Source organism: Schistocerca nitens, chromosome 2 (genome assembly GCF_023898315.1).
Source record: "Schistocerca nitens isolate TAMUIC-IGC-003100 chromosome 2, iqSchNite1.1, whole genome shotgun sequence".
NCBI lineage: Eukaryota > Metazoa > Arthropoda > Insecta > Orthoptera > Acrididae > Schistocerca > Schistocerca nitens.
The window spans coordinates 397,651,552-397,664,130 of record NC_064615.1 but is presented as its reverse complement, the minus strand read 5'-3'; the positions used below and the strand labels follow the sequence as shown (position 1 = coordinate 397,664,130).

General features: G+C 40.9%; 1 protein-coding gene across 2 annotated transcripts in view; it reads left to right on the top strand.

Moving 5' to 3' along the window:
* LOC126236246 (DNA polymerase delta catalytic subunit) overlaps positions 1 to 12,579 on the top strand; it is a 184,892-nt gene that overhangs the window by 10,331 nt on the left and 161,982 nt on the right. For both annotated transcript variants that reach the window (XM_049945394.1, XM_049945391.1), the window contains exon 2: positions 9,773 to 9,887. In XM_049945394.1, coding sequence (XP_049801351.1) covers positions 9,773 to 9,887 — 115 coding nt within the window. The remainder of the gene's footprint in view (positions 1 to 9,772; positions 9,888 to 12,579) is intronic.

Sequence of the window (12,579 nt, the reverse complement as noted above, 5' to 3'; positions counted from 1 at the left end):
AGAAATATTTTTACTGCAAAGTGACTTTATATCATTGACCTTGTGCTGCTGACCAAACACTTCCTTCACAACTGACCATATGGTTTTAATTTTATCCTGTGAATTAGTTATTCTTTTGCATACCACAGACTCTTTGCCTTCCTAATAACATTTTTAAGCACCTTAAAATACTGTTTGTAATGGGCTACTGTAGCTTGATTGTGACTACTTCTAACATTTTGATATAATTCCCACTTTGTTCTGCAAGGTATCCTTATCCCACTAGTCAGCCACCCGGGCTGCCTATTACTGTTAATACCCCATTTAGAATGTTCTAATGGAAAGCAACTCTCAAAGAGTATGAGAAATTTGTTAAGTAAAGCATTGTATTTATCATTTATGTTATTGGCACTATAAACATCCTGCTGCTCTTGTTCCTTGACAAGGTTTAAAAAACTCTCTATTGCTGTGGATTAACTTTCCTACATAGTTTGTAATTAAATATTATATTGGTTTGAGTACAAAAGCCTTTTAGTGTTAAAATTTGTGCATCATGGTCTGAAAGGCCATTCACGCTTTTACTAACAGAATGCCCATCTAGTAATGAAGAACAAATAAAATTATAATCTATGGCTGTGCTATTGTTTCCCTGCACCCTATTTGGAAAAAAAACAGTCTGCATCAGATCATATGAATTTAGGAGATCTACGAACATCCTTTTTCTTGCACCATCATATACAAAATTAATATTGAAGTCACCACATATAATAATTTCTGGTATTTCCTACAAAGTGAATAAAGAACCCTCTCTAGCTTGAGCAAAAATGCTCTGAAGTCAGTGTTAGGGGACCTATAAACAACAACAACAATTAGAAATTAATTTCACTAAATTCAACTGCCCCTGCATTACATTCGGATATCTGTTCAGTGCAGTGTCGTGATGTGTGTATGGACTCAAATGGAATATGGGTTTTTACGTACATAGCCACTCTCCCACCCCACAAGGAACTCCCTGAGAAACAGCCAGCTAATCTGTATGCTGGTAAAGGAGGCCTCTGAATTGTCAAATTATTTAAGCATGCTCTGATATACCAATAATTTCAGAATCAACATCTATAAGCAGTTCACTAACTTTATCTCTATACCTCTTGTATTTTGATGAAATATGCCAATTCCTCCTCTACTTGGAAACATTACATCCTTGGAAGGTGAGCCCTTAGAGGGACTTCCTTCAAGCAGGTATACCTATCAGCTGACTGCAATCTACACTCCTGGAAATTGAAATAAGAACACCGTGAATTCATTGTCCCAGGAAGGGGAAACTTTATTGACACATTCCTGGGGTCAGATACATCACATGATCACACTGACAGAACCACAGGCACATAGACACAGGCAACAGAGCATGCACAATGTCGGCACTAGTACAGTGTATATCCACCTTTCGCAGCAATGCAGGCTGCTATTCTCCCATGGAGACGATCGTAGAGATGCTGGATGTAGTCCTGTGGAACGGCTTGCCATGCCATTTCCACCTGGCGCCTCAGTTGGACCAGCGTTCGTGCTGGACGTGCAGACCGTGTGAGACGACGCTTCATCCAGTCCCAAACATGCTCAATGGGGGACAGATCCGGAGATCTTGCTGGCCAGGGTAGTTGACTTACACCTTCTAGAGCACGTTGGGTGGCACGGGATACATGCGGACGTGCATTGTCCTGTTGGAACAGCAAGTTCCCTTGCCGGTCTAGGAATGGTAGAACGATGGGTTCGATGACGGTTTGGATGTACCGTGCACTATTCAGTGTCCCCTCGACGATCACCAGTGGTGTACAGCCAGTGTAGGAGATCGCTCCCCACACCATGATGCCGGGTGTTGGCCCTGTGTGCCTCGGTCGTATGCAGTCCTGATTGTGGCGCTCACCTGCACGGCGCCAAACACGCATACGACCATCATTGGCACCAAGGCAGAAGCGACTCTCATCGCTGAAGACGACACGTCTCCATTCGTCCCTCCATTCACGCCTGTCGCGACACCACTGGAGGCGGGCTGCACGATATTGGGGCGTGAGCGGAAGACGGCCTAACGGTGTGCGGGACCGTAGCCCAGCTTCATGGAGACGGTTGCGAATGGTCCTCGCCGATACCCCAGGAGCAACAGTGTCCCTAATTTGCTGGGAAGTGGCGGTGCGGTCCCCTACGGCACTGCATAGGATCCTACGGTCTTGGTGTGCATCCGTGCGTCGCTGCGGTCCGGTCCCAGGTCGACGGGCACGTGCACCTTCCGCCGACCACTGGCGACAACATCGATGTACTGTGGAGACCTCACGCCCCACGTGTTGAGCAATTCGGCGGTACGTCCACCCGGCCTCCCGCATGCCCACTATACGCCCTCGCTCAAAGTCCGTCAACTGCACATACGGTTCACGTCCACGCTGTCGCGGCATGCTACCAGTGTTAAAGACTGCGATGGAGCTCCGTATGCCATGGCAAACTGGCTGACACTGACGGCGGCGGTGCACAAATGCTGCGCAGCTAGCGCCATTCGACGGCCAACACCGCGGTTCCTGGTGTGTCCGCTGTGCCGTGCGTGTGATCATTGCTTGTACAGCCCTCTCGCAGTGTCCGGAGCAAGTATGGTGGGTCTGACACACCGGTGTCAATGTGTTCTTTTTTCCATTTCCAGGAGTGTATAAAAGGTACAGCTCTAACACCAACTACTACAGGAATTTTTCCATGAGTGACACCACCACCACCCACTACACTGTCACCTATAAGCTTAGCCAGCCTCCCCTTCCCATACCTGTTGATATGCAGGCCATGCCTAGTGAAACCAGATCTACTTATAGACCCAGCTGGCACCACTGAGATGTGACCCATGCTCTCTGCCATCAGCACCCTCCCCAGCCCCATGTTGATCAGTGGGTGCTTTTGAGTGCCTTGACTACTCTGTGTAATAAAGTAGGTATATTCTTTCCAGCAGTTATGTTTTACTCCCCCCCCCCCCCCCCCCCAATTTTTTTGCAGATATTTTCAATGGTGGTGTTTTTATGACAGAGTACATAATACAAAAAATCACAAATATTAATTCGAGTCATAGCCACTACTTTAATTTGCTTAATTGGAAGCCATTGGCATAATTTGTGTACCTAAAAGCTGTGCTAATTATGAACACCAGTAATTTCAAACTTCATTATCATTGTTCTTATGTCTGGAAAGTACCATTTCCATTCTATGATGATTTCAATTCAGATGATTAACTTACTGATTTCTGCTTCAGAAATTGAATTAGGCTTGCCGCAGTACAGTTATTAGGTAACGACTCGCAAGGAAACATAATGACACATCCATTTATCATTTCAGTACATTTTTTTGTATTACCATTTGAACATTGTGTGTTTACATTATTCCAAAACAGACAAGAACCAAGTGTATCAGACATGTGGAATAGTAATGATGCATTACAACAGTGGCTTGAGGTGGTGACCACGAACTCTTTAAAGGCATTGTACCTACAAAGCTTGTTCTGGTATATAGTCTCAGTCCTACCTGGAGTCTCTTGAGTTTCTAGTACAGCGGCCAAAACTTGTGCCAGCATGTCTGTCTCTAAAGGAGTCTCATAAATTAAACTTAGGCGTTAAATGATGTGACCGTCTGATGTATACGTCATCATGTCTCTCCTGTTGCACACCAGAACTAGCAACCCTGAGACTTCTTTCTTTCCCTCAGCAGCCATGGAAGCATTAAATCTTAATTGAAACTGTCGTAGAATGGAGACGATACATTTCTGGACCTGGGTTCCTGTTCAAAGTATTATGCTCTTACTGCCCTTTACAAGTCCTAAAAGACTGTAACGGAAATTCCTGAACACCCTGTATACTTGCTAAGCACATTGTTTTCATTTTGATATGATTGTCTAATTCGAAGGACAGTGTAATTAGCAAATGTGTTAATGATGTACTTGTCACACATTAGTTATTGTGAATCTAGGTCTATATTAGGTTACTGTACTCTGTCATGTTGTAGGACGTCAACAGAGTGCAGTATGTGGCTTACCATTTATGTATGCATATATTATAGTAAATGATACTCAATCTGGCCATAAACTGTAGGCGATTCCACATAAAAGTGCTATTAAAATATTTGAAATGTAAAAGTTGTGTGGACCAAGTCATTCGAAATAGCCTGCTTGAGACACTTTTCAGCAACATTCGATGGAGGCCCAAGTACTGATGGCATATTGGCACAGGTAAATAGGGTAACATTACTACTGGAGCACAGCTAGGACAGCTGCGGATGAGACATCTCTCGTCACATGCAGAGCCTTGGGGACACCCACCTGCTGGGTGACTTGTTACTTTGCTCTTGTTTTTATTATTGATGGTCCAACTAGTGACCATTACATTTTTAGCATTCACACTTTTACTGTTCTGAATGAGCTGACTAGGAACATTCTTAGCTGTATAATTCTCTTCACTGTTCATGGCAGGGGTTGGATGCGGGGTGGGGCTCTGGGATACCACTGGTTTGCTCTAACCTACATGCTGGCCTGTACATACACTTCACCATAAATTCGTCCTCAACTGTGGCATCAGCAGTGCCTTCAAAGCCTAGATCTCACTGCTCCTGTCGACTTCCATCATCAGAAAACATAGTTTGCCAACATCACTGCACCTGGATCGAGGGACTTGTGTGACCTTAACTCCCAATCAACCAGCATACCACCGTGACACACAGTATGAACTTAAACTAAATATTTGTCGGCTAGTATTGGAACATACACTTTATGTATATACCTCAAGAGGAGAGTGTGATATACAGTCACAGATGTATGAACTTTTCAGGAGGAAATTGAAACCCTAGGAACAAGAAGCACTTTAACTATTTGTCCAAAAGAAACTGAATCAAGTATTGTAAGAACAGCTGTAATGGAAACCACAATACACAGTATGAACCAAGAAAAAAATATTTATCATAAATAAATGGTAGTGCTGAAAATACAGTTTAAAGTGGAAACTGCAATATTTAGGTACAAAGATATGTATGTTTTGGTAGTAAACTGAAAGATTTGTCCCACAAGAATCTTTAACTATCTATCTGAATGAAAATAAACCAGGTATCGTAACAAAACATTTCAGCATTAGTGGGGACCTGATATACATCAGTAAAGAAAAAAAAAGACTGATAAATCAACTAAATATTACTATTCCCTCCAAAACAGAACAGGCAATATTTTGTTTCTCATGTACAGCAAAGATTAAAGCTATAAAGAATTGAAAATCAAACTCTGCACCAAGAATTTGTCAGAGCTGACGATTAGCATTGCAAATTGCTCTTGACCCCCTTATTGTATAGGTTATATAACTACCAAATTTAACGTAGATTTTATGATAAATAAAAATATGTTAATTTATTTTTGAAGTGTAAACAAGTCACTTTTGGTATCAATATATATATATATTTGGTCTTTAAATATGTCTGCTTGTGAGATGTCTGCTTGTGTCTGTATATGTGTGGATGGATGTGTGTGTGTGTGCGAGTGTATACCCGTCCTTTTTTCCCCCTAAGGTAAGTCTTTCCGCTCCCGGGATTGGAATGACTCCTTACCTTCTCCCTTAAAACCCACATCCTTTCGTCTTTCCCTCTCCTTCCCTCTTTCCTGATGAGGCAACAGTTTGTTGCGAAAGCTGGAATTTTGTGTGTTTGTTTGTGTTCGTTTGTGTGTCTGTCGACCTGCCAGCACTTTCATTTGGTAAGTCACATCATCTTTGTTTTTAGATATATTTTTCCTACGTGGAATGTTTCCCCTCTATTATATATATATATATAATCACCCAGGTTATCTCACCCACCATCTCAGATCTGGATGTGACTTGGCTTATAAGCCAAGTCACATCCAGATCTGAGATGGTGGGTGAGATAACCTGGGTGACTTGACATGGAATAATCCAAAAATAAAAGACAGCAGAACTTCATAACTGAGACCTAAGCATTAGTAGTTGTGCTTTTGATTGCCCTTTCTCCATCAGGAAGCTGGATATCGCATCCATATCTCTTGACACATTACCTAGACATGATAGGGAGCCATTGCAACATATAGTAACACTTAACGAAGATGGCAGATTTTCTTTTGCGCTGTTTTAGTGCACATAGGCAGAAATGTAACTTCTGGGTACTGGAAAACTGTTTATATTAATTTCCTCTCTAAAACCAGGAAAGGATAATAAATGACTCATTAGTTACTATTGTGTAGCTTTCACAGGTTTGAATACCTCTCAAGTAACAGAACCCAGTACATTGTCCTTGATGGTGAGTGTTCATCAGAGACAAGAGTATCATCTGGAGTGCCCCAGGGAAGTGTGATAAGACTGTTATCATCCCCTATATGCATAAATTATCTGACAGACAGGGTGAGCAGCAATCTGTGGCTGCTTGCTGATTATGCTGTGGTGCATGGAAAGGTGTCATAGTTGAGTGACTGTAAGAGGAGACTTAGATGAGATTTCTAGTTGGTGAGATGAATGGCAGTTTGCTTTAAATTTAGAAAAATGTAAGTTAATGCAAATGAGTGGTGGTCGAGTACAGCAGTAGTAATGTACTGCTTTACACAGTCACATTGATTAAATATCTAGGCGTAACATCACAGACTAATATGAAAAGAATGAACACTTACGAGCGATAGTAGGGAAGGCAAAAGTTCAACTTTGGTTCATTGGGCAAATCTTAGGCAAGTGTGATTCACTTGTAAAAGAGACTGCACATAGATTAGTGTGACCCATTCTTGAGTACTGCTATATTGTAAGGAATCCCCACCAGATTGGTTTAAAAGAAGACATTTAAGCAATTCAGAGGTGGGCCACTAAATTTGTTATTGGTAGGTTCGATCGACATACGAGTATTACGGAAATGCTTCATGAACTCAAGTAGGAATCCTTGAAGGGAAGACAGCATTCTTTTCGCAGAGCACTTTCGAGAAAATTTAGAGCTGGCATTCGAAGCTGACTAGAGAATGATTCTACTGTCACCAGTGTACATTTTGCGCAAGGGCCACGAAGGTAAGATATAAAGCTTGTATAGAGGCATGTAGAGAGTTGGTTTTGCCTCACTCTGTTTGCAGGTGAAACAGCAGAGGAAATGACACTAGTACAAGGTACTCTTTTCCTCATACCACATAGTGGCTTTTGGAAGCTGTAGGTGTAGATACATAACATAAGACAGACATCATAAAAACTTTATCTGTTTACAATACTAACAGTGAACTACCATATACTGCTGAGAAATTAATAAGAAAGCTATTACTGTAGAAGAGCTGCTCCCTCCTCTGTTTTCTTATACACAAAAAAGTAAAATCTGTGCCACAAGCCCTAGCTATGTTTTTGGCCTGGCTGTTGACAGAACGCAGCCTTTCTTTGCGCAGCACAAGGAGGGACAAGGTGATGAACTCAGTGCACTGGCCGCCCTTTACCCCTCCAGAAAGATCCCTGGTACTAATTTGATACAGGGCTGAGTGGACCTGGGGCCATCCTGGAAGGACTGGAATGAGGATCAATCACCACCCGATCCAGCATGGAACATGGCACCTCCAGTGCCAGAGTCTAGCACTCTACCTGCTAAACCACTGTGACTTTGTTTTATTTATAGTTGCTGTTTATCTGTCATTAGTAGCTTCATATTTACTTGATTACAATTATATTCTTAAAGACAATTTTTTTATATATATATAAATAAAGAGTCCTGTTTACAGTATTCATACAGATTTATACATATATAAAAAAAATCCCTGCTCCTCGCCATGAAATTAACAGAACTTTTCTATCGTTGGAACTAGTTTTTCAGATAATTTGTAGGAAGAATAAATAATGAGGTAAGTTTTCTATTTTCTTTTGAATTCACAGTGATTACCAATTTCTTGCTTTATGCCAGGCAGGAGTTAGTTGATCGTCTTATCACCAGAGTACATAACACTATTCTGGATTCTGGATAAGGAAACAAAGTCTATATGAAGATTATTTTTGTGACTGTATGTATCAGAGTTCTGCTGAAACTGATTTTTATGATCAGAAACAAAAGCTATTAAAGAGTAAATGTATTTGGAAGTGTATGTAAGAATTCCAATATGGTTACAAAGCCATCTACAAAATGTACAGTTATTTACTTCAGACAATAGTCTTACTGCTCACTTCTGCTGCATAAACTTTTTTTTTTTTTAATTGTAGATGCGCTGCCCCAAAAAATAATTCCGTAAGAGAATAAGGATTGAAAATTTGCAAGATAATCCAGCACTCTTGTCTTTAGGTCAAAGTGAGACACACTTCAAAGTGCATAGCACACTGAAGAGCACTTCTTGATTAGTTTATCTATGTAGTGACTTCATTTTAAACAGTTATCCAACATGACTCTAAGAAATTTTATACACTGTGCATCATTCAGTGTATAATCACTCATGTGTACATCTAGTGCTAAAAGATTGTTATTGTTTGCTTAACCCTCGAGCGGGCGTGCTGAATTGTGTAACACAAGCGGTCGCACAGTGTACTTTGTGCACACGTAAAGAACAGCTGTCTTTATATTATAAAAGTAAGCATATGTGAGCAACATGAAAGTTTAGTCTTTGTTTAATTAAACATCGATAAAATAAACTTATTGTATGAGCTAAAGCAGTGCTTAATCAAATAATTATAAAATACTTTCTTTGTATCATTTTGTTGCTGCGTACAAGTGTTACCTCATAGTAATGACCCATTCTGAACGTTATACAGCGCAGTTGCTTTGGATCCCAACCAAACGCTTATTTGTTTACTAATTATCTTGTAGACAATTGTCTCATTGTGGGATTGTGCTGCTAGCTAGGATTCTGTGGCAATTTGTTGCACAAATCTTAAATTTTTTCTCACCTAGCTTGCTGTTCATTTCATAATACTACTGCTCATTTGGATGGATGACAACACAATTCATAACTAAATTAGCAGAGGCAATAATGAGGGAATAGGTATGGGCTCTTAGTTTTAAAACAACAATAGAGCAGGTTGACACACTTTGTACATAGGCAGGCCCACTCATGGCTTAAAATCACATGAAATGAGTCTTCGGAAGATAAAAACTTAAACTGCTAGCTGTGACCCACTTGTAGATCTTTTAGCCATCATCTGAGCTGTGTCTGCTAAGCTTGAAACTTGACCCTAGATGAGTGTGTCTGTGTCATCAGCAATCATTATATATATATATATATATATATATATATATATATATATATATATATATATATATATATATATGTTAAACTGCCCTGTTAAAGCCACTGGAGGGTCATTTATGTAGGTTAGAAATGAGTGGACTCGGCATCAATCCTTGTATCACTCCACACGTTATGTTCCCCCATTTTAAGCTTATTTACATGCCTGAGATTTTAACTCTCGTGACCTCCATGTTTACAGTTGTGTTTTCTCTGAATACCCTCCATTATTTGCCCTATTTTTGTCTCTGCATGTTTTCCTGTTTCTGACCTGTAAAACTTAAGATATTGCAGCCTTACAGCTGTTTTGTCTTGCTTCCAAACAAATTAATGCACTGTTCACATTACATTCATCCCATTATGCATATGTATAGCCAATCTTTAAATTGTGTTTCAGTCTGTTGATGTATTTGTGTCTGTCACAATTCTTTTGACTTAAGCATTTTTTTTCATAACAGTGAGCAACATATGCTCATATAGAGATTGTTTCTCTATAATGGAATATCTGTGACAACCCATTGGAATGGATTATTAACACCTTTAACAATAATTGTAATGTTTCAGGGGTGCAGCTGATGAAGACGAAGATGACTTTCCTAGTGGCTTCGAGTCAGAGCTGGCTGTTATGGAGCAGATGGAACTTGAACAACAAGCTGACAGCCAAGAACTCATTGGACAGGTAATATTTATATACAAATATCTACAAGTTTATTAATTTACTCGAGCCAGAAGCTGCACAAAATTCTGCATCAAATAACGCTACCATATTATAGGATACTGCTAAAAGAACAATTTACATAAATTACAATTTACATAGGTTACATAATAGAGCAAAAGAAGAAAAAGCAAAATGATCTGTGCTCATAATTGAACAAAGCAACTGCACCACCTTCAGTCTTCGTCAGCTCTTCATCACTTCATGCCTCAGGGTGGTATGGATGGCAGCATCAGTGATTCCATTTCTGTTCTGTGCTTTCACATCGTTTTGGTCTGTTGGAAAATAAGCATTTGACAAGGCTGTTCCTGGATTTACAAACACTTGACATTAGCCTGTTCACTTATCTCTAGGTTGACAAATCTAAAGTAGTCCAGGTGGTAGACACTGAGCAGGTTTCGTCCACATTTGAAATTGTTCTCAGGCAACACATGGAGAAATAATGATTGCTGGCGTTGAATTGAAGGACTGCTTTTAGACTTCAACCTAGATCTTGGTAGCTGATGAGCATAGACAGGGTGTTAATGAGTTAGTTTATCTTTTTCCTTTCAACATCTGCACCTACCTTATGATGTGTATCAGGTGGTGCAGTACCTGCCAAACAATAAACTTTGTCTGTAGGTGTCAGTTTGACATCCAGTGGTCAATCATGCAGTTCCCTGCAATGTGACATCCATTTCCTCTGCATGGGCAGAGATACACCTCACAGGGCATGCAAACACCCCTGTAGGGAAACAGAGTAACATGGCAGAGGTTCTACTGCCTTGATGTTGGCTCCTCAGTTACTACCAGTGATTTTCCCAATGATACTTCAGTATGTTAAAGACCTGTCTAAAGTGACGCCAAGATATGTAGACATAAAGCAGCATTCCACTTTCGTTTGGTAAGTCACATCATATTTGTGTGTGTGTATATCTAAAAACAAAGATGATGTGACTTACCAAATGAAAGTGCTGGCAGGTCGACAGACACACAAACAAACACAAACATACACACAAAATTCAAGCTTTCGCAACAAACTGTTGCCTCATCAGGAAAGAGGGAAGGAGAGGGAAAGACGAAAGGATGTGGGTTTTAAGGGAGAGGGTAAGGAGTCATTCCAATCCCGGGAGCGGAAAGACTTACCTTAGGGGGAAAAAAGGACTGGTATACACTTGCGCACACACACACACATGTCCATCCACACATATACAGACACAAGCAGTCTGCTTGTGTCTGTATATGTGTGGATGGACATGTGTGTGTGTGCGAGTGTATACCCGTCCTTTTTTCCCCCTAAGGTAAGTCTTTCCGCTCCCGGGATTGGAATGACTCCTTACCCTCTCCCTTAAAACCCACATCCTTTCGTCTTTCCCTCTCCTTCCCTCTTTCCTGATGAGGCAACAGTTTGTTGCGAAAGCGTGAATTTTGTGTGTATGTTTGTGTTTGTTTGTGTGTCTGTCGACCTCCCCCAAAGTCACATCATCTTTGTTTTTAGATATATTTTTCCTACGTTAAAAAAAAAAAACTGAACCTCAAGGTGTGCTTCTTGCTGATGAGGTGAATGGCTGTTGAGGTAAAACAGTCTTTAGCCGGCAACCTCTGGAGCACCTGCTGCCCCCAGTTGTATAAGGCTTGCTCAGGCATGCAGGGCTCTGCCTGGGTTGACAGTTGTTTCCCTAGCGTCTGGTGGGATCCCTATGGAACGAACTCGTCAAACTACTAATCCTGATGGGATGGGTGTACCATCAGGCAGTACCTACACCCACTCCTCAAAGAGAGCTCAGTTGGTCAGTCCCCCCAAAAAGCAGTCTCAGAATCATAGTAACAAGACATTAGTGTGTTATAACACTTTCATTGTAATCAAGCGAACAGGGGAACCTCTGAGAAGATATCCCCTTTCTGTATTCACAAGGCATTGGAAGGTATTGCTGTGTCTCTGAAAAATGTCAGATGACTTTGTAATGGAACACTTTTAGTTGAAACAGCTAATTCCAACCAAATATCTAAGCTTCTGGGATGTAAGGCCGTAGGTGACTACCCATTCGAGGCTGAGCTGCATAACACCCTTAACTTAAGTAAGGGCATGGTTACCTGCTCCGATATAATGGACATAGACCCTGTGGAGTTAAATGAAGAATGGAAAAATATGGGTGTCACGGAAGTGCAGAATTATATGAGGAGAGTCAATGGCAAATTGGAAAAATCGTTAACATTTATTCTAACGTTTAGTACTCCAGAATTACCTTAACATATCCTTCTAGGCGATATCTGTCTTAAGGTTTGCCCGTTTGTTCCTAACCCAATGCAATGCTACAAATGTCAAAGATTTGGACATACCACAATGGGATGTAATGGGTAGGCTATATCTGGAAATTGTGGAGGCTTAGCTCACGAGTCGGCAGTTCTTGTACACTTCCTTCAAAATGTGTAAACTGCTCTGGGGATCACCCACTGTGGAGCAGGAAGTGTGGGGTTTACGATGGCGAAAGGAAAATTAAGGAGTTGAAAATACAGAGACGCATACCCTAAGGTGAAGCTAAAAAAGCTTTCAAAACTGTGCAACCACCAGTTTTTGCTACTTCTTTTGCATCAGCCCTTAAGACACCAATCGCTAAGTGTGATGCCTCCAAACAAAATCAGACCACAGATTCAAGTACAAGCACATGCACATATT